Source organism: Etheostoma cragini, chromosome 9 (genome assembly GCF_013103735.1).
Source record: "Etheostoma cragini isolate CJK2018 chromosome 9, CSU_Ecrag_1.0, whole genome shotgun sequence".
Classification (NCBI taxonomy): domain Eukaryota; kingdom Metazoa; phylum Chordata; class Actinopteri; order Perciformes; family Percidae; genus Etheostoma; species Etheostoma cragini.
In genome coordinates, this window is record NC_048415.1 from 4,896,876 (window position 1) to 4,918,306 (window position 21,431).

The 21,431-nt window shown below is 37.9% G+C and overlaps 3 protein-coding genes across 3 annotated transcripts in view; 1 reads left to right on the forward strand and 2 right to left on the reverse strand.

Annotated features, from left to right (window-relative positions):
* Nucleotides 1-1,349: 1,349 nt before the first annotated feature.
* Nucleotides 1,350-13,600, forward strand: slc25a24 (solute carrier family 25 member 24). Its single transcript, XM_034882138.1, has 10 exons — nucleotides 1,350-1,881; nucleotides 3,616-3,742; nucleotides 3,845-3,932; nucleotides 6,820-6,931; nucleotides 9,377-9,535; nucleotides 9,914-10,066; nucleotides 10,686-10,793; nucleotides 11,219-11,386; nucleotides 11,538-11,688; nucleotides 12,476-13,600. The coding sequence occupies exons 1-10, from the start codon at nucleotides 1,702-1,704 to the stop codon at nucleotides 12,655-12,657; spliced, it is 1,428 nt and encodes a 475-aa protein (XP_034738029.1). The 5' UTR covers nucleotides 1,350-1,701; the 3' UTR covers nucleotides 12,658-13,600.
* A 1,135-nt stretch (nucleotides 13,601-14,735) lies between these two features.
* Nucleotides 14,736-17,423, reverse strand: LOC117951004 (transmembrane protein 69-like). The gene is made up of 3 exons (XM_034882471.1): nucleotides 17,189-17,423; nucleotides 15,736-15,777; nucleotides 14,736-15,641 (listed from the first exon to the last, which is right to left on the reverse strand). The coding sequence occupies exons 2-3, from the start codon at nucleotides 15,775-15,777 to the stop codon at nucleotides 14,943-14,945; spliced, it is 741 nt and encodes a 246-aa protein (XP_034738362.1). The 5' UTR covers nucleotides 17,189-17,423; the 3' UTR covers nucleotides 14,736-14,942.
* Nucleotides 17,424-18,422: 999 nt separating this feature from the next.
* tm4sf4 (transmembrane 4 L six family member 4) overlaps nucleotides 18,423-21,431 on the reverse strand; it is a 5,942-nt gene continuing 2,933 nt past the window's right edge. Inside the window, exons 3-5 of the mRNA XM_034880861.1 lie at nucleotides 20,835-20,983; nucleotides 19,848-20,028; nucleotides 18,423-19,430 (exon numbers count right to left, since the gene is read on the reverse strand). Of these exons, the coding sequence (XP_034736752.1) occupies nucleotides 19,416-19,430; nucleotides 19,848-20,028; nucleotides 20,835-20,983 (345 nt within the window). The 3' untranslated portion in view covers nucleotides 18,423-19,415. The remainder of the gene's footprint in view (nucleotides 19,431-19,847; nucleotides 20,029-20,834; nucleotides 20,984-21,431) is intronic.

Genomic DNA, 21,431 nt, shown 5'->3' on the forward strand with positions numbered 1-21,431 from the left:
CTAACGATGAAGAAGAGCTACTTTCTGTTGTGAATTTTCAAAATAAATTCAATTTGCTTTGAACCCATTAACAATCAATAATACCAGTGGTGGAAGAGTGAAAGAAGTAATCAGAAAACCTCTTTGGCTAGGTAGGGTAGTAATATTGCAGTGTAAGAAGAAATACTTTAAGTAAAAAAGAGGCTCATTTAAATCACTTTGATAGTGTTTCTCTGCATTGATCAATGAAGTAGGCTATTATTTTAACCAATAATCCCACATTACTTTGGATCATGTTTTGCATAGTTTAGTATCAAGTACAATAGCAATAATTGAAGTACTGAGGTAAAGTACTTATCTGCTTTTATTTTGAAATAAACAAAGATTAAACGGATACAGTAATAACATATATTAGCTTGACCCTTTCTTTAACTGTATGGCTTGAACGGCGTTACTTAAAGCCCGCCTTATCACTCCGTCGCTCCCTGGCGGTCAGTCCTAGCAACAGCAGCACCGTTTGGACCGATTGAAGCAACAAAGTGATACCAGCTGCTGTTATGTAACATTTGTCGCCACCTTGTGGTACATTACAAACATTGCTTTGAAATTCATATTAAATTTGACTCTTCAGAACAGTTTCTTTTCATCTTTTAATAATATATATAGGCCTATATATTTTTTAAATGTTAGCCATGATTCTCACTGACCACTAACTAATATGTTACTGGTATTGGACACATAGCCTCTTTACTACATTGTTCTATTTCTTTGAGTATTGTTTTGTTTTTGTTTTATTCTAGCTTAAATATTTGAACATTTGTTAATACTGTGTTTGTGTGTGTGTGTGTGTGTGTGTGTGTGTGTGTGTCTGTGTGTGTGTGTGTGTGTGTGTGTATATGTGTGTGTGTGTGTGTATCGAGGAGGGGGCCACAATAGCTATAATTTTATGTAGTTTTCCTAAAGTTTCCCCTTGACTTCAAGACTTCGTCTTCAAACCAATGGCGCCTCAATTAAAGGGTTCTGGAGATAGGTTTTGCCTTGGCCAGCTGCCAGATTCCTGTCGGTATGACTCACTGAACTGAATCAGACTGTATATATCGAGTGGGGCACACTATATGGGGACTGGAACCGTATGAATATGCGCCTGTGTGTGAGTGCGTGCGCGTGCGTGGGAGGGGTTACACACCAAAACCACAACAAAAGACAAACTAAGTTTCAAAAAGCAGAGACTAAAAGCTTGGGGAAATAAATGGGACTATATGGAGGAAAGCAGCTGTGTAGGCTGTATATCACCTGTAGTAATCAGGCACTTTTGCAACACGCCATGAAATGTTTCAGTTGTGTTACTGCTGAGGGTGTGTCTCTGTCTGTGGGCAGAAAAGAGGAGGTCTTCTAAGGAAACTAAACCGAGTAGCTATCCCCACCCTTCTGATCAGCGCTGTCAACCTACCTCATCCATTAACCTCCTTTTATAGACTAAATCTGCATTACGTAGTTCTCCGTACCGGATTATTTAGGATACTACACCGATTCAAAAGGATTCTTTTCCTACTCGAACTGAACTGCGGAAACTGATCCTGTTGCTTCAAACCAGAAGTGCCAGCAGCCACAGGAATCGGAGTGTGTTTGTGTGTGTGTGTGTGTGTGCATGTGTGTTTCCAGTGCAGTTTAATTGCAAGAGTTGATGTCTGCATAGAGCTTGTTTTCAATCTCAGTTCAACAATGTATCAAGTAGTAAGGAAGCTGTTTTTTACGGACTGCCAGTGCGATGACAATACGTCGAAAACGTACGATGATCTGTTCGCCAAGCTGGACACCAACAAGGATGGAAAAGTGGATGTGTCCGAGCTGAGGGCAGGCCTGGCCGCTATGGGCATCAACACTGGCAAAGAAGCAGCTCAGGTACAGCCGTGGACACACACACACTAGGACACTTAAACCTCACAGGGAGGGACAAACAGGATGCTTATGTAGTACTGCATTCCTGAAGTAACAGACGGCAATTACTCATGCATTAGCAACACTAACAAGAAAGTGGAGGCCTCAGGGAAAGTAACTCTACAGAATACAGTTTTTAGATGCATGGTACTTTATTGTAAGCTTTACTTTAATAACTTATATTTTCAGCATCAGTTCATAATCTGTTGATTATGTTTTTAAAACTTATTTTAGTGAAATATAATCACGATCATAATACTCATCACGATAATAATACTCATCACGATAGTATTAATCGTCACAGTTTCCCAGCTGTCTTGTTTTGTCCATCCATCAGTCCAAATCCTTAGATATTCCTTTTAATTTGATATAAAACAGAGAAAATATGAATAATTTCATCAACTCATCGCTCAGTACTGCTTTACTTGACTGTGCTTTGTAGTTTGCACTACATTTAACCAAACCTAAGCTAGTGTAAATACAGCCCCTGTCCAGTATTACTATTCTGATGTCACCTCTTCATAGACAACACGCATTTCCAAACGTATTGAAGAGATGAGAAAACTCACCACCAGCTCCATTTGGAAGCTCTTCTGAAACTTTTGATTACATCTCATTGTCCAGTTGCCATAGATGTTGCTTTTTTTTACTGATACAGTAACATTTTAAATGCAGGACTTTTCCTGAGCAGGGAAGAAGAAAGATTAGTAAATCTGGAGGATTTCAACCATCTGGGATAAACTAATCCTAAACCCAAACTCTAGTCATGAGTGTAATTCAACATCATTTTCAAACACGTTTATAACCTAAAATAGTAACAAATCATTAACGCAAACACAAAACAGCATACCAAACAGCAGTCTGAGGCTTGCAAGGGGCGGAGTGGGCGGAGAAAAGGGGTTTGAAAATGTCTCAGTTTAAACTGTAGGTGCAGTGGAGCTTTTATTGTGGGCTGTTCCTTGAACAGGAAGGTCCCACCTTCGCTGATCAAATAATATTACATTCCTCACACTCATCAGTCTGATAACTGCTAAAGTGGACTATAGAGTCAGGAAAAAAGGGCACGGCTGTGTGTGGCCAGGTGTTGTAAAAGAGGAGCTTTAACTATCTGTGACACTAATACGATAAAGAGGCAATAAATATGAGCACAGGCTGCTTTTTAAACTGCCACAGTCAGTCAGAATAGTGTCCACAGATCATCTCTTAAGATGTAGATTGCACTCATCCACATGGCTGAGATGGCTTATTGACTATCTGGGAATGTTCAATAGTAACACTAAGGTCCAGGTTTCGGTTTATCCTCCGATCCCAAATCGACACACTGTTAAATGCCACATTGTGCACCTACAACAAGACTGAATGAAATCCCCTCTTGATTACATACAATCCCTCTACAATAAGGAATGTGTTTATTTACGAAGTACTTTGCATATTAATAAAAATGTATCCAATTCAGATTTAAATGAATAAAAGCAAAGCAGGAAATATAGACTCAAAGGAGTATTTTGCTTTGTTATTCTGCCACCAGCTGGCAGAATACACCAGCTGCTGTGTAAAAAAAAAAGAAAAGAAAAGAAAAAAGGTGTTAGGAGACAGACAACCAAATAACATCTCCCACCCAGTGAGGGGTTCAGACAGCCGTCAGACTCTGATACTTTGAAACTAAACTAAAGTTCTAATTTTCTGTACCTTATTCAGAAAATAATGTCCTCCGGAGACGAAGACAAGGATGACGGGCTCGACTTCATCGAGTTCTCCAATTATTTAAAGGAACATGAGAAGAAGTTGCTACTTACCTTTAAGAGCTTGGATAAAAACGATGATGGTATGGTGTAATTATCTTACATAGCAAACTTTAAAGTTCATGAATGATGAAAATTCTCATAATAAGTCAAACTAAATTCTACTGTGTTTTTATTTTCAACAGGTCAAATAGACTCGACGGAGATACAGCAGTCACTTGCAGATCTGGGAATGGACATCAGCAAAGAGGAGGCGCAGAAGATCCTTCATAGGTATTTCTGCTTACTTGAGCTTTAATTGAGCAAGGCCACGTCGCCGTACTCGTTCTACTCTAAAGAGTTAGTTGAGAGTCAAACATCTTATCCCCGATAAATATACAAAATATTCTGTTACTTGTGGATCCAAGCAAAAACCCTCTTTAACCTTAAAGTGGAAGAAAGATGTCCAAGATGTCCAAGGTGTCCAGTGTGAGGGACTGATAACCAGTTCAATCTGTCACTTGGCTGAAAGCTGACAGCACATGATAAAGAGCTGCTGCAAGATGTCGGACTGCGTTAGAGAACGTATCCAAACATGTAGATCAATAATAGGAGAGTGTTATCTTAAAATAAACTAAAAATCTAATTTGGAATTTTCTGGGACAAATAGGTCCATGTCATTTTGTTTCTGAAGCACTGCTGATTTGGTCACATTGCCTTTTAACCCTTGTGTTGTCTTTCTATCAGCCATGCAACTTTTGCTTTTCTGGGTCTAAATTTAAAATGTAAACTATCTGGTTGTCTTTTCCCGACGTTTTTGTCACTTTTTTCAAGATTTTTTGTCACTTTTTCCAATGTTTTATATGCTTTTTGATGTTTTAGAAGCTTTTTCAGACATTGTTTTCACTTTCTTTAACATTCTTTTATCATTTTTTCCAAATGTAATAAAAGTAGTAAACTGATTTTTTTTTTTTACTTGTGGGGAACCATTATGTTTTTGGATAATTAGGTTAAAAGAAACCCATATTTCTGATATAGAAACTTTAAGAAAACGGGTCAAATTTGACACGAGGACAACAGGAGGGTTAAAAACTATGTTTCTGATGCAATCACAGTTTTAATACACATAATATATTTATACGCTTATAATATTCCCCTCTATGTTATCGTAGTTAAATAACAAGTCTGTGCTGATAAACGGCCCACATGCTCCCTCTATGAGTTAAAGGATTGGTTTATAAGCACTGTAGCTATGTGAAATAACGACTAATATCTTTTAACTTATACACATAAAGAAATCGTAAAGTCTTAACATCTTTTAATTACCAAATAATAATTATAGTAATAATAACAATAATAATAATAATAATAATATGTAGACAAATACAATAAATGCTGTCTTTCTCTAAACTCAGTTTTGCATTCTATCCCACCTTTAGAGGAACTTAATATAATTGAAAAAATACACACTTTGTGTAAATAACTATGGCAAAGAAGCTCACATGTGGAGAGATAGTGGTTAGACTTTTTAGTGCACATTTCTCAATATAGATATGAAGGTACAGTAGCCTATTTAAATTGTTGTAGAATACTTCTCAGATTGCATGGAACCCTCAGCAACCCCAGCATCAGGGACTCCTGAGACTTCATCAACATACAAAAGGCCTATAAAGGTCATTAGATATTAAAAGATATAGGAGAGATGTAATGTAGGAGCAGCTCCAGGCTATAGTTAGTGTCAGTATACCACATGGCTTTGGTTCTCTGCTTGTGCTTTGAGATGATAAATGGTGATTGAGCTACCTGATGCTAAAATGAATACTATTATGTATTTAATGATTTTGTTATCATTATTCTTCCACATTTTTAAATAAATAATAAGTCAAAGCTCTGGGACCTACATGTGTGTATGTCCTGTTGGTTATAAGTCTTTCAGTCAGTCATACATGGAAGCACAAAAACAAAAAAACAGACATTAATATTACGTGGGAACACTTTTTAAGTAAGCAAATTGTGTAGAAGTGTTCAGCAGTAGAGAATAATTGTAACTAACGCTATGAAGAAAGAAGTTTTAAAGGTTGAATTCTATGGAATTGGGTCCGGTTTAGTACTTAATATTGTTCTTTGCTCTACAAGTCAGGCCAGGTTGGTGTATATGTTCTGACTTTGCATAAACAAAGTTTACTAAAAAGCAGCAGATGTGCACGAGCAGGCTTGACAGTGAGACCTAGAAAGAGAAGTAAAGCAGAATGCGCATGACTGTGAATCAGACCGAAAGATTTGTTTGAAATCCACAGAGTGTGTATTTGTGTGTGTCATCCTGCCAAACTAAGTTAGATGAAGGAACTGAAGGAAAGATGAACATTTAGAGCAGATAGGGACATGGAGGGACTATAAAAGAGACCAAAGAAGAGGTGGAGGTCACACATGTGATAATGTGTTTCTAGGTATACCAAGATAAGCTCAGACATATATCTGTTGTGCAATTTTTGTTTCCTAATTTAATCTTGAATTTGACTTAATGTAAAAAGAAATACTGTCATAGTTAATGGTGGTTTTGATGACCTCAGTCTTCATAATGTTATCTATTTCTTGTTTGCATGCTCCCTTACCACTATCTGTTGCCATCAAGCAAATCTCTCTCTGTCTTTCTCTCTGTCTGTCTCTCTCTCTCTATCTCTCTCTCTCTCGGTCTCTGTCTCTCTCTCTCTCTGTCTGTCTCTCTCTCTCTATCTCTCTCTCTCTCGGTCTCTGTCTCTGTCTCTGTCTCTCTCTCTCTCTGTCTGTCTCTCTCACTCTCGGTCTCTATATCTCTCTCTCTCTCTCTCTTTCTCTCTCTAACTAAACAGAAGGAGGAGCCCAATCAGTCTACAAAGTGAATGGGATTTGAAAAAGACTATCAACATTGTTCCTAATGCACTAGCTTATAATGAGGTGTTAGGGAGACAAATTAGTTCCTAATATTTCATTCTATTTATTTTTCTTGAAATTGAATAAATTAGATTGATTGGCTGGCCTAGTTGGTGGTATTTGCTTGTTTGCTTCCAAAAAAGTCCACAGTTGTCTCCCTTTGAAACTAAAATACTTATTTTTTTTAATCTGACATAAGGTTCAAATTTTAGATAAAAACAACACAAACAAAATGTGAAAAAAATGTCTTCTTCTTTACCTTGTTGTGCAGTATCGATGAGGACGGCACCATGACTTTGGACTGGAATGAATGGAGGGAGCATTTCCTGTTTAACCCAGTGACCAACCTGCAGGAGATTATCCGCTACTGGAAGCACTCTACGGTAAGGAGAGGGCAGGACTCAGTCACTACTGTCTTTGTCCATATGTTGTGGACCAAACTTCAAAGCTTCAAAGTATTTTAAAGGTATTGTTCATGGTTTTTTTCCCGCTTTAAATGGATGGCGCTGGTTAATATGTATTTGTTTTGTTCTCCTGTGAAGGAGATTCCCTCATAACCAGCGTGATGAGGAAAAACATTTTTTATACAGTTCATTCAGCTCTGGCACCAAGGCTACTCTGAGCAGGTTGAGAATGTGCTCACATAGAAAAATAGCAGTAGCAGTGTAGGCAAAACAGTTAACCATCGTTATGTCCTTTGACTGTTGTAAGCGCAACTTAATGAACCATTGAACTCAAAGGGAAAGTTGTGAAAGAGAGGATTTGGCAACAGATTAATTCAATATCAATAGATTAAGGCTCATTCTCAGCGGAGAGGTGAGAAAAGGAGGGAGAAAGGTGGAGATAAAAGCTTGAACCTAACTTTTGTATGATGTCCTTTTCTTGGAAAACAATATTTAACAAAATTGCTTAATACCATACTGAATGAGAACCTTCTGGTCAACACAAGTTAAAAATGAAGTATTCATTTTTGATGTACATCAATATTACACACATTATTTCACCTCTAAACCTTTTGCAACTTGTTGGATAAACAAAGAATATTCAGATTGCAATGTTTTAACAGAAATTTTAACTGTAGATTGTTGGCTTTATACATATAGTGGGACTTGTACTATGGTTGCATGACAGAGACACAGCCAGGTCCTGTCAATGGCTTATCTGTTCACTGGCACAACCCTGGAAGTTAAATAAACCTGTGGCTGCTAAATTGAGGCAGAGATAAACTAATTTCACAAGGATTATCTTGTCAGTGGGATTGGGACACGTCACTGAGAGAGGACAGGAGTCTAGAACCGGAAAGGATTGGAGTGAAGTCTCGGAGCTGAGGCATCAGTGAGACTAAAGCGGTGGTTGGTAACTTCTATGGCAGTGGTAGGTTCCCACTCCCGTATTCACGTCGATGGTTACTGGCCCACGCGGTATTCAGCGTTTCTGCACCTGGCCTTGAATTGGAGCCGCAGACCCCCAACAATCTGACGCAGGGAACTGTATGTAAATTATCTTGATCAGTCCGAGAAATAGAGTTTAGGAGGGAGCTGGATGTACTGGATGGCCATGGCTCTTCTGCACCCTCAGCAGCAGCAACAGGGAAAGTGGTTTTTCAATGACTTTGAAGATGATGGGGGGATCTATGTGGTGGAGGTGGACATGGTGGGTTTGTGTTTTTAGTCTCACTGTCCAGGTTGTCGACTGGTCATGAATGAAAGCTTGTTGCCGCTATGTAATTTGTCCACTAGAGAGCGTTTGTTTTCTCAACTGTAAAATGTCCTGCTCAGTACGAATCTTTGTCAAAATTCTTTATTGACCAAATGTAATTGTTCCTTGTGCTTATTTCATCTTTACCTTATCTTACGTATTGTGTTAGCATTTTTAAAACTCTCAAATGTTGAAAGGCCTGAGCTATTCTGATGCATTCCAACAATAGCTTATTATGTTCCGTTTTTGTTGCGACTGTGAAACAGAGGTGTTCAATCAACTCCAGTTTTAAGGATGTAGTTGGAAGTGGATGGAATTTAACTATATTGTAAGGTATGTCCTTCCATTAAATCACCACATTTCTAATACAGTATCAATTAAACAGAACATTATGTTATATATATTATATTAGATATATATTATAAAGTCACAATAGAGAGTGTTCATTGCTGGAATATTACTCACTATTTTAGCACATCATGGAGATGTTCATATTGTTGTTCCCTGTGTCTACATGAAAACAGATTTTCCAATCATCTAGTTAAAAAGAGCAGAAAAGAGATTTGTGGGTTGACAGAAAAAACTGAAGTACTAGCAGGTTGGACTAGTCTTTAAACAAGACAATATGTTACTATTAATAAATCCCTAATCATTTTTTTTACTTAACTATCTTTTTAAATTACATTGCAGTTGCAGAGTGTTGTATTTGAGATTTCCTTTTATGTTTATAAAAATTGATTTTAAACAACCAGATTTGTAATGTGCCGTGCAATGATGTAATTGATCTCACAGCATGGAGCTGTGAGATAAAGGCATGCGGTTTGTTCCGTCATGCCAGGTGTTACGGCAAAGCTGCTAATTGTGTGGTTTTGAAGCTGAGGGATTCATGGATCTCAAGATCGTAAGTTTGAAATCACACAAAGCTTAATTGAAATTCACACAGGCCTGTTTTCGCAGCCAACTCATGTTTTGGTTACACAGTAACTATATGGGGCCCTGAGCGGGTTTTGAAGAACTTTTAAAAGAATTTAGTGTACCTCCTTGTTGATGTTTAGAAACTAAACACAGTTCACACAGTATTTAAAAGGTGTCTCAAACTGACTGATTTAATTTGGTTGTGTTGTGTGTAGGTGCTGGATATTGGGGACAGCCTCTCCATCCCAGATGAGTTCACAGAAGAGGAGAAGACCACTGGTTTGTGGTGGAAACAGCTATCAGCGGGGGCCATGGCCGGCGCCGTGTCGCGTACAGGAACCGCACCGCTGGACAGGATGAAGGTGTTCATGCAGGTGTGTCAAAATGTTGTTTTTTTCATTATTAGTTGTCTATTATGTCCACTCTGTCAGATGGTCTTCTATATTTTTGGGATAAAAAGTACTCCATTAAAAAAAACATGGTTCAATCAAAGCAGGGTTCAGAGTCACTGAACAGTGGTAGTTCTAGTACGTACACAGTAATTTGATGTGTGCCATCTGAATAGGATAATCTCATACTAAAGAATAACAATTACAATAATGACAAAAGTAAAAAATAATTCCATCATTTAGGTGCTTAACCTGATGGTTATTGTATTTTATGCATTTTAAATGCTGCCTTTAATATTACATACTGTTCATGAGTTCACTTTTTTAAATAATGGCTCATTATGCAACATTTTCTATGTACAGGTGCATTCATCCAAGAGCAACAAAATCAGCCTGGTTGGTGGTTTTAAGCAAATGTTAAAAGAAGGAGGCTTGATGTCTCTGTGGAGAGGAAACGGCATCAACGTACTGAAGATTGCTCCTGAGACTGCCATTAAATTTATGGCCTATGAGCAGGTAAATCCAAACTGATTACACTATACACCTCAGGTTATGTGGTGAAAAGATTATTGTTCTGCAACATATTACTGTTGATGAAATGTTTTATTATCAAAGATCATAATATTGATGTAGAGTAAGAGGATGCGATTTTCAGCTGAAGTCGATTACTACTGATACTACCGGTCTTCAATAGTTCATTGACTTTTAATGCGCTACTGCCTTATAAAGCCCTCCATAATCTCTCTCCTCCATACCTCCTCTGTCAGCCTTACACTCCATCCCCCTCTTTTGGATCCTCCTCTTCCTTACTGCTTTCCACTCCTTCTGCACACCTGTCCACAATGGAACTCCCTTCCTCTATCCATCTCTACCCACCTTTAAAACCTCCCTCAAAACCCACCTATTCCGAAAGGCCTACCCCACATAACTCCACTCTCCATTGAATTCATGAATAGATTGCTTTCTTTTAGTTTTCTATCTCAGTCATGTAAATATGTTTGTAATTATATTTGCCTTTTTAACTGTATTTCTTGCATGGTCTAACTGTAAGGTGTCCTTGAGTGATATGAAAGAAAAAATAAAATGGATTTTTCTTCTTCCTATTAATATTCTTATTATTATTGTGTTTCATTAGTTTAAGAAGTTGCTGTCCAGTGAACCAGGGAAGGTCAAGACCCATGAGAGGTTCCTGGCTGGATCACTGGCTGGAGCCACAGCACAAACTATCATCTACCCCATGGAGGTGAGCAGAGTTGGAAGCATTTACAGGTGTACCGGTAGTAATGGCTAATAATTAGGACATCAGGTTAGAGAAAATGTATTCTGAATAAACTCTGAAGGTAGTTGTCTCTGTTAGGTCTACAATAATTGTCCTCTGAAAAGAATTCTCATCCTAAATAAGCCTCTTTCAATCTAACCTGAAAACAAAGGGCAAAGTAAACAGATGTGAGTGACATTACAGAAGATAATGCAGAGTCCCTTCCTTGCTTGTTGAGGTTAAATAATAGCATAATGTATCAATAATGACAAATAAATCATTTACATATTGTTTAGCTTTAATCAGACTGAAGGCTACCTTCTTATTGTTAAGCCTCAGCTGCTGACTGCCCCAAAGCAGAAGTGCTGGCAGGTAAAAAAGGGCCTCCAGTAAAACCTATGTCCGTGCAGGTGATGAAAACCCGTCTGACCCTGAGGAAGACCGGACAGTACTCAGGAATGTTTGACTGTGCCAAAAAAATCCTGAAGAAGGAGGGGTTGAAGGCGTTTTACAAGGGCTACGTTCCCAATCTAATAGGCATCATCCCTTACGCTGGCATCGATCTGGCAGTGTACGAGGTATGTGGAAAATGTAGAAACAAAGCTCTATTTCCACATGCAACATTAAAACAGTGAAGGTTTTTCACTTGGTATGTTCAATAGACGCCACTTAAATAGGATAGAACTAATAGTCCTTTCTCACACACTAACACATCCTTATCCTCACCAGAGCTTGAAGAACCTCTGGTTGTCCCGCTACGCCAAAGACTCAGCCAATCCCGGGGTTCTGGTGCTGCTGGGCTGTGGTACCCTGTCCAGCACGTGTGGCCAGCTGGCCAGCTACCCCCTGGCTCTGATCCGCACCAGGATGCAGGCACAAGGTACAGAGAACCAAACCTCATTCAAGATTCTGTAAACTTTTAATTAAGCCCTGTATGCATTTACCCAGTGCTCCCATGATCTTATCTAGAGGGATTAACATGGTGTAGAAAATAATTTCAAAATTGTTCAAAAAAAAAAAGAAAAGAAAAAGAAAGTAGTTAATCAGTTAAACTGTGAATGTTGTATTAAGGGGTAGAGAAATATGCCCTAATAGGCACGACACTACTGTAACCAAATCAACAATTGAGTAATTATTACGTTAAAGCAGCTATAACAATATTTTTGAATTAACAATGGATTGCATGACTATTTGTATGGGAAAGATGTTCCTTGTTGTGGTGAATGTACAGAGAACTATTACTTGCCTAACTCAATATTTCCCGTTAGCTCTGCTGAGCTTTATAGCGTCATTCAGCTCATTTTGTTGGTTTTCTGGCAACCTTACTTTTTTGGCTCACCCCATTTAGTGTTGTGTTTTCCACCCCTGCAAGCAAAGCTCCAAAAAACTAAAACACTGTACACTCTCTGCCGTGCACAAAACAAGTTATAAGTTGGTGAAAAGCATTTTGTAGGTAAAGAACCAGATATACCCTTCAGGAGTTAGAGGAGACTACAATCAGGGCTATTACAGAGAGCGATTATTGGACTTACATTCGGCAAAACTTTTGGCATTACCTGGTTGTTTACTCAATGAAAAATGAAAGCACTGACATCATTATCTGACACTAGTATGTCTGCTTTTATCAAGAATCCAGCAGTTTTAGATCCTTTTTTCCTTTTTCTCAGCATCTCTCGAGGGATCAGAGCAGCTGCCCATGAACCTTATGGTGAAGAAGATTCTGAAAAACGAAGGCTTCTTCGGACTTTACCGTGGCATCCTGCCAAATTTCATGAAGGTCATACCGGCTGTCAGCATCAGCTACGTGGTGTATGAGCACATGAGGTCTGAATTGGGTATTCAAAAGTAGGCAGCAGAGTCATTTGTGACCATGTGTGTTCGCGAGAGTGTAAAGGATGTGCGACAACTTTTTTTTAATTTCAACACATATCCCTTTTAACATATTGGGGAAACGTTTATGTAAATAATTTGTTTACCTGTAGGTCTCCCAAGTCTCAAGCTGCTGCATGTGGAGCCATTGTAGAAGTGACTGCAAAACTTTGGCTGAACTGTTAGCATCAGCAATTATTATGATTCTGAAAGATTTGACTAATGACTAATTCGACTTCTACAATGTTTTCAAATGTATGTTGTTTGTCTACAGATTTAAGTGCACTGTCGGTTTCACTTTCAGGTGAATCAACCAAAGAGGTGCATATTAAGAAAGAATGAATACCAAAAACACTTGGAGAGGTACATTTTCTTGTGTTGATGTGGGTAGAAATGGCAATATTTTTGTGCCAGTCATTTTAAGTATGGGTCCGGTTATGTTGCATTTTCTTCTAACATTTTACCAGAAAACACCAGCAAGTTCCAAAAAGTGGAACACTTGCTGAAGTGGGATAAAAATAGACTGTAAAATGAGGGGATAACACTTTTTTTTGCTATCTTTATAGATAAACTGTTGCAAGAAAATTTACATTCATTTAAAGACTTTCGTCCAGCTTTATATTCAGTTTCCCAAAAGTATTGTGTGAGTGCGGAACTGTTGCACTTAGAAATCTGAGGAAACTTTTGAAGTGCAATACTGTATAGACCTTGGTGTTTCACATTCTGGTGTGCTTGAGACAGGTATGGACCTTCGGGAACGGATATGTGCAAGTTTGGTGAACAGGGGAGTAATGTGCCTTATGTGTTTTTCTCAGATATCTGTTGACTTCTGCACCCCTCGTCTTTTTTGCCTTTCTTTTCAACATACGGTTCATTAGATGCTGGTGTTTACATTAATAAAAAACATTGGAATACAAAAGTGAGTTGTTTTTAGTGCATTTATTTTCAGCTTACTGCGATTGAAATGTATTTTAACCCTCATGTTGTCCTGGGGTCTAATTGACCCGTTTTCCTATATCAATGTTCTTTTTAAACTTCCCAATTGGAATTACGTAATATAACGGGATTGAACGCACTTTGGCAACTACAAATCTCATCTTGTTTAATTTTTTAGCATTTAAAAAACAAATGACAGTGGTTTTGAAATAGTTTTGAGTAAACGTTGACATATTTCACTCAGTGATTATCCATCAACATACATTCCTTTAATTTAAGTCTAAATAATTCCTATTTTCTTCTTTTCTAACTCAAACATTAGGTATAACTTCTTTTAAATGAGGTTTGACTATAAATTCCAAAAATAACCGTACAACTAAAGTTAATAAGTTAGTGTTACGTAGTATTGAAAATGTCAAAAAAGTGACAAACCTTTTGAACAAAAAAGCGCCAAGTGTTGAAAAAAGGGACAAAAACGTATGAAAAATTTAAAAACATTGATAAAAGGCATCAGTATTGTTGATTTTCAATTTGGACGGGAAGACAACAAAAGGGTTAACGAAAACGTTAGTTGGAAAGGTGTGGCACAACATAACGAGGCAAGTAATGAACCAGTTGAGATCTGAAAACTTGTTCTGTGAACCCAGATGCATTCTGGGTGCAAGCTTTCACTCAAGCTTTGTGAGTTGCGCCAGTTGATCCCTGAAGCTTTAAGAACAGATTACTCCACTTGAGATCTTAAGTAATACTCATTTGCCCAGTGATGTCAATACGTCTGACTTTAGCTGTCTGATCTTGGCCAGGAAACGGAAACAGGGGTTCTGCTCATTTCAAGCAGTGCACTAAAGAAGGGACTCAAGGAGACTGCTTCCCAACTTCTCCAGTTCCTGCTTAATAACTCAAAACATGATTTTGATTTATGAATAATCCCTAAAATGTGTTTATTTTTACTCTTTCATATCACAAAATAAAAACAGAAAATTAGATCAAGACAAAAGAACAATATGCTGAATGGTAAAATTGCATTTATTTGACATTCATTGAGCAACAACGTCCCCATTTCAGTCTATTTTGTTCAGTTCTTTTAATAAGCTCCGTTTTAAACCAGCTTCTTTTTTTTTCCAGAATAATTTGAAACATGGTACACATACATAAACAATTTCTATACATTAGACATAGGCCAGTTTTGCTCAAGAAAAAAAGACAGACAGACCTGTGATAGAAGACAGAAGAGGGGCAGAAAATTTTTTTTTAATATATAAGCCCTCCAAAATAAAAACATCGGAGCTTTATATTTTATTATACTATTTAATCTGAGAATAGCTTCTTTTATAGGTATATTCCATTTATTATGAGTGTACCAATAAGAGAAAAAAATGCCACAGTGGTCAAGATGGAGCGCAGCGCTTTAAACCAGCTGGGGTAAGTGGGCAGCAGAGACAGATCATAGTGCAGCGATATTCCTAGTCCCATGATAACCATGGTGGCTGCAGGAACAATGCTGTCGCTCATCAGCATGGACACCCAGGCTAACAGGGAGGGAACCACACTGTTGGCCAAGTTTATCCAATCCGGTTTTGCTGGGCTGCTCTCAGGAAGAGCAAATCCCCAGCGAGCTCCACCCAGGAAGGAAACAATGGAGGCGCCGTAAGCTAACTGAGCATAGGCCAACTCTGGAGAGTAGCTCTCGGTCACAGCCATGAGCAGGGGAGGGGCGACAAAGGGGATCAGCCCTGCAAACCCCAGGTACAGGGCAGGTTTGGGACCTTTCCACAAGTCCTTCATGTCATAGCGCAGCAGATCCAGCTCTCGGGGAGGTTCAAGCTTTGGTCGCTTCTTCTGCTTCACAGCAGAAGAGTGGAAATGCCGGCTCCACACTAAAAATGGAGCTGCATGACTGAGGGTCCTTTTGAAACCGAGGACAGCAGTAGGTTTGTCTCGTCTGACATCCATCTCTGAAAACGGCAGCCTTGCTGTTGAGGCACAGCAGGTCCAGCATCTTTGTGGAGGACCTGCCCAATGCCATACCTAAAGACAAGACATTTACTTATGTATTTAAAAAACAAAATATTAAAATATGAGCCAAAGGGCTTTTGGAGCAAGAACATCACTTGTCTGTTACCTTCTGGACTGCAACGGTGGTTCTAAACATGTAAGAGAGCATCTGATGAAAAACGTAAACAGAGATTAGGTTAGACAGAGAAAAGACAATAAAAGCTGATTCAATCAAAATAAAAAAAAAGAAATAAAAAATTATTGAATTATTAAAAGGATAAAATGTCAAACTAAGTAGGGCCACAAATAATGTTTATTTGAATTATTTCTGATAAATCTAGATTCTTCTTTCTGATCAATCATTTGGTCAGTAAGTGTCAGATAGTACAAAAAAAAAAGAGTACATTCCAAGATTGTTCTCCCAACCTCCCAAGCAATACGTTTGCTGATTTATAAATCACTAAATGGTTTAGGGCCAAAATACATCTCGGATCTGCTTGTAAACTATGAACCACCCAGACCCCTCAGATCATCTGGGACAGGTCTGCTTTCTGTCACCAGAATCTGAACCAAAAAGGGGGAAGCAGCGTTCAGGTTTTATGCTCCACATATCTGGAACAAACGTACGCAAAACTGTAGGTCAGCACCTTCTCTCTGCTCTTTTAAAGCAAGGCTGAAGACCTAGCTTTTTGACATTGCATTTTTTTCATCTGCTTTTAATTCAGTATTCATATGTTTTTAATTTTGTGTTAATTTCTAACTTTGTTTTAATTAGATTAGATAATACTTTATTCATCCCACAATGTGGAAACTCACTCGTTACAGCAGCTGTTTTCAAAAAGTACTGAATAAATGTAAAGTGACATTATATAAAAAGGTACTGTAAAGTAAAGTCAGGTGACCATAGTGCGAAAAATATTGCAATGTAAATAAGCAAGTGAATAATATGTCATTAAATAATATAGCATAATAAGTAACCATAATATGAATAAAAGTTGATAGTGATACTCGTAATGGAAAAATCTAAATACAGATGATAAAAATATACATAGAGCTAGGGTGGGTAATTGAAAACAGGTACAGAAACTACAACATTATCAATGTTTTTATGTAAAGCACTTTGAATTGCACTGCTGCTGAAATCTGCTATAAAATAAAACTGCCTTACATTAACACACATAAAGACTCATGGGGAATTAAACAGAACCCAAAGCAGCTAAAGAGATGGCGCAACCATGGACTGTGCATATTAACGGTCTATGGGCGCAACAGAGGAAACTATATGAGCTACTATTATACATATATGGGTTCACGTTGACCGGTTTGGTTCCTCTCTAAGATAACTTAATACCAACATGTAAACGTGTCTGCGGCCGCTAACTCCAACACAGCTCAGACAGATCCACAACATAAATGATGCCAAACTCGGATCTTGATAACGTCACTGCAGACTAACACCATGCGAGACCGCGACACAACAACGAGTTTACTGAGTTAACAGCTAACGTTACACAGCTAAAGTAGGCTCATGTCACTTAATACAACTGTATTCCCGAGACACGGACGAGCTTAATAATTACCTCAGTTTTAGGATAAAAACATCATACTTTAAACATGTATTCCCGGGGTCACCCCGTACGCAGCTGCTGGGCATGGATGCACGGATGTGGGAAACACGTTGGTACGCGGTTTATTTCCTTCCGTGTTTGCTAAGAGAAGTTCTAACATAATGGTTCCACTTGAATACAGTGAGTCTAAATAGAAACAAGCTAGCCTATATTTATTCATAATTTCACAAAAATAAACTTGCTACAAACACAGATGTGTTTGTCATTTGTTTCAAACTGGCCACCATAGGTGGTAAAGATAATCTTTGACATGACGGAAGAAACTCGACCAGTCATCGATTAGGAGGGCTGTATAACGAGCGTCATTCAGTCTTTAACAACGAGGAGTTGTTGAAAAGTTAATCTTCTAGAAAAATAAAATATTTATCCAGTAAAGCATTTACTCAAGTAGCCTATTTTAGGCCTACTAGCTAAGGACACTTTTTTGAGTAGGATACTACAACGACACTGCACTACATCAGTGTAGTACAGTTCAGTGGATCTGGGAAATATGTTAAGCCTATGTATACTACATTTATTTGACACATACATTGGAGATTAACATTTTGTTACATAAAAGCATTTGAGCAATTATTATGTATAGCCTACTATATACATGGTGGATTTGTTTTATGGCATTAGCATTGTATTTACGGAATATAGTGTTTTAACAGGTTCAATAGGAGCTGTTTAATCAGTAACAATTTTAATGTATTTATAATATAAAATTATAACAAGAGCTATCTCAATAATATAACAGAGTTATTCATTTATATTTATATATGTTAATATATATTATAGCAATGCGTCATATTTTATCTAAGGTAAACAGATGCTTTGTGTGCCAAATATTGAACAAATTGTGTCTACAGTAAATTTCACCATAGTTTATTTGCATTAACAGACTATTCCTCATAATTTTGTCATAAAGATTCCTATCATGTTAATGTCAATTTTCTCTTTGAAAAATCAATAAGGACCAAAGAAGTCGGTGGGTTTTCTGGCAGTTGGTGTGCTTGTGTGTGGAAGAAAAATGATGGCCTGTCCCAACACAATAACATGCTGTCAAGATGGCTGAGACGGTCGGGATAACTGGAGCTCCAGTAAGAAAGATTTCACTTTGTCATACAATATGTCAGAAGATGGAGGTGAAAATGGCTGTGAAAACTCACACACAGCATGAAATCAGATCAGTCGTTCACAAACGTACAGAACGATGTACTTTAATAACACATCACACAAGTTAGTGCCTCGTCATAAAAGGGCCGACATGTTAGTCTGTACAAAAGAGAAGTGGAAAAAGCCTACTGACAGTTGCAACCATGCCTACAGTGAGTAATTGGTGTGAAATAATTTCCTTTGGCACACACTGATACAAGAAAACACCTCCATAACAGATTTGTCATGATCGTTGATGACAATAATTGCACTAAAGTCCATTGGAACAGCATTTTGAAACAAAAGCGTTCTGTTGGAGTTCAGATTTTAAGAGCAACATTCATTATAACAGAGTGTCCAAGTTAACATACTCTTTGAGAAGTAGCCTCCATGTTAGATTTTATTGGTGTTGATACCATACTGTAACCAGACTGTTAATATAATTATATTTAGTTTATAAATATACAGTTTTACAGTCTATATGTAGGTCTGCCTTTATGACCTTTTAACCCCCATCAAACATGGGGGTTTGCATGCATACTGGACAAAATGACCAGCAGGGGGCAGTCATGCAACAGAAATATCTTATCTCAAGAGAGATAATTTCTAACAGGTTGTTGCCTTGTTCGAAATAGATAAGAAAAAACAAACAAACAAACAGTATTTTAAGTAATAGTATGACCCTATCCTGTATCATGGTCCTATCTGCTTTTTATACATATACAAATAGGATCTTTATTCACTGATTTGTGTATAGCAGGAGGAAAATTGTTAACTACAGTACAGTGGTTAGTGTTCACAATAATAACAAGATTCAGTAGAGAGTCATTAGTGTTTGCTAGAGACTAAATAGGAAACCCTTTAAATTAGAGCTCTGTCATTTCAACAGTGTTGTCCCATAGTCGGCACAATGTAATCAATCAGCTCTTATGCAAAAATGTACAGCTATGGCATAAAGCAAGAAACTACTGTCATCCTCTAAAAACAGAAAACAGGAAACAGCCGGATGCAGACTCTCACAGCTGTAGGACGTGGTCAAACTTCAGGCTCCATCACTCTGAAAGACAAACATGATCAACATTTTCATGGTTTATTCTAAAAATGTAATTCATCTCTCTCTGTCAAGCTGTAACCAGTTCAATAATTCCCTGGATCCAAGTTATTGAGTTATTGTCAGCTAGCTTTCATTCACTAGCCAAGTATCACATCTAGCAATTTATGGGCAATATACAGTTTATTAATTCTACTAATAGAAAGCATCTAGGTATGAATGTTTTTTTTTAGCTTCCTGTGAAATCCTTACTAGTCTTCTTCTTTTTCTTCAGTTAACCTAGTAAATGTTTCATTGAGATCAAAATCTTTAATTCTGACAAAGAAGCCAACTTCTGCTATAACCTCTAAACTGTCTATTATGCCTTCAAATGGATCCAATCCTTGTCACAAATAGTCTTAACTGAACTTAGCTCATACTGACCCCTCCACAGCAGTCCCCACACAGACATCCCAGCAGGCCGTTCACCACCTGCACAGCACACAGTGCCATCTGGATTAAACCCATGACCAGCAGCACAGAGAACAGAGAGAGATGCCAGGACACCACGCCAGCCGGCTCTAAGCATATTGTTGACCAGGCAGTTTTGTTGGACAGGTAGTCACTGGAGGAGCAGAGGGAAGAGCAAGAGACAACAGTTGGGCTTTTAAAATGTCTTTATCTGTAGACACTTTAAACTGGTAAAAAAACAGGTTCATTGGTGAGTTCTCAGTGGTTTACTGTCACTTTAATAGTCTGGTGGTACAAGCTACCGTGCAGTGAACTGCAGCAGAGGTAGCACCTATCAAAACAGACTAGAATGTCTTTAAGGGATGTTAAAATGTTCCATTTTAAGGTTTGGTTTACATAAATTACTAATAAAATCAATCTAACAACTTCTTGCTTCCCCCTGGACAGTCAAGTGAATGTTGTTTCTTTATTTGTATAGCCAAAAGTGGTGTGATTATTTTTTAATATTGGAAATATTTCTTTGTAAAATACTCTTGACTAGACTCAAGGTCTATTTACAAATTAATTTGTATGAGCATGTTTATTTATTTTCTTCTGTGTTCTGTGTTCTGTAAGACATCACATGAATCACATGGTGAAATGGTAAGCACCTTGGACGAAAGACTGGAAGCAGTCTGACACCACTGGATGGTGACATGCTACTCTCATTCTTTTTCTTTTATATCTACAATCAATATGTTAAACAAGTAGTTTGAGACCTCATGTGTTCACTTTTTTTTGCTGAGACATTCCATTAACAAAAACAATTCCAAATTATAAAAAGTAAAAATCACATTTCCAAGCAAACAAAAATGTGGTTTACATTTTTGGCTGAAAGATACAATCTTTACATTGGTAGTTGTGCTCTCAATTTAGAATAAGAGGTTAGCGTTCTCAACTTAATAGTGCTGTTTGTCTCACCCATTTGAGAAGGGAGTACCCCACTGCTTGTCTGTGCCATTAATGCTAACCACACACTGAGGTCCATGGTTTATGGCCACAGCAGAAACAATAACTGAGTACCCAGCCCCCACAACACCCACAGCTGCAAACAGTATGGAACTCAGCATCTAAAGAAAGAGAAAGAGAGAGAGACAGAGAAAGAGAGAGGGATAAGTTAACATATTGGGAATGAGTCAATTTAACTATCTCGATTTTAACTTCTGTGAATACTGTACAATGAAGTGATTCTCTCAGTGTGCAGAGAACAGAATACGTGTGTGTGTGTGTGTGTGTGTGGGTGGGTGTGTGTGTATGTTTGTGTGTGGTAAGCTTACATACTTGTGTTTGCTGATTCTTTCATCTCACACACATGCACATTCCTAAAGTATCGATCACTGTGTGTGTCTGCACCAGAACAATAACATCTCTGTGTGAGTTGTGCGAAACTCCAATCAGAAGAACATGTGCGTAGCGTTTTATTCTGGCTTATTATTGCTGTGTAAATCATTTGGGAGTGGCCACTCATAAGGCTTTCTTACCAAAAAAGTCATAAAAGGGACTATAATAGGATAAAAA

Bases quoted from the DNA above. Each gene is read 5' to 3' on its own strand.
- LOC117951004 (XM_034882471.1), bottom strand. From the start codon at position 15,777: ATGCTCTCTTACATGTTTAGAACCACCGTTGCAGTCCAGAAG. The intron at 15,642-15,735 runs GTAACAGACAAG...TCTTGTCTTTAG, and splicing joins CCACCGTTGCAGTCCAGAAG to GTATGGCATTGGGCAGGTCC.
- slc25a24 (XM_034882138.1), top strand. From the start codon at position 1,702: ATGTATCAAGTAGTAAGGAAGCTGTTTTTTACGGACTGCCAGTGCGAT. The intron at 3,743-3,844 runs GTATGGTGTAAT...TATTTTCAACAG, and splicing joins CTTGGATAAAAACGATGATG to GTCAAATAGACTCGACGGAG. The intron at 11,689-12,475 runs GTACAGAGAACC...CCTTTTTCTCAG, and splicing joins CACCAGGATGCAGGCACAAG to CATCTCTCGAGGGATCAGAG.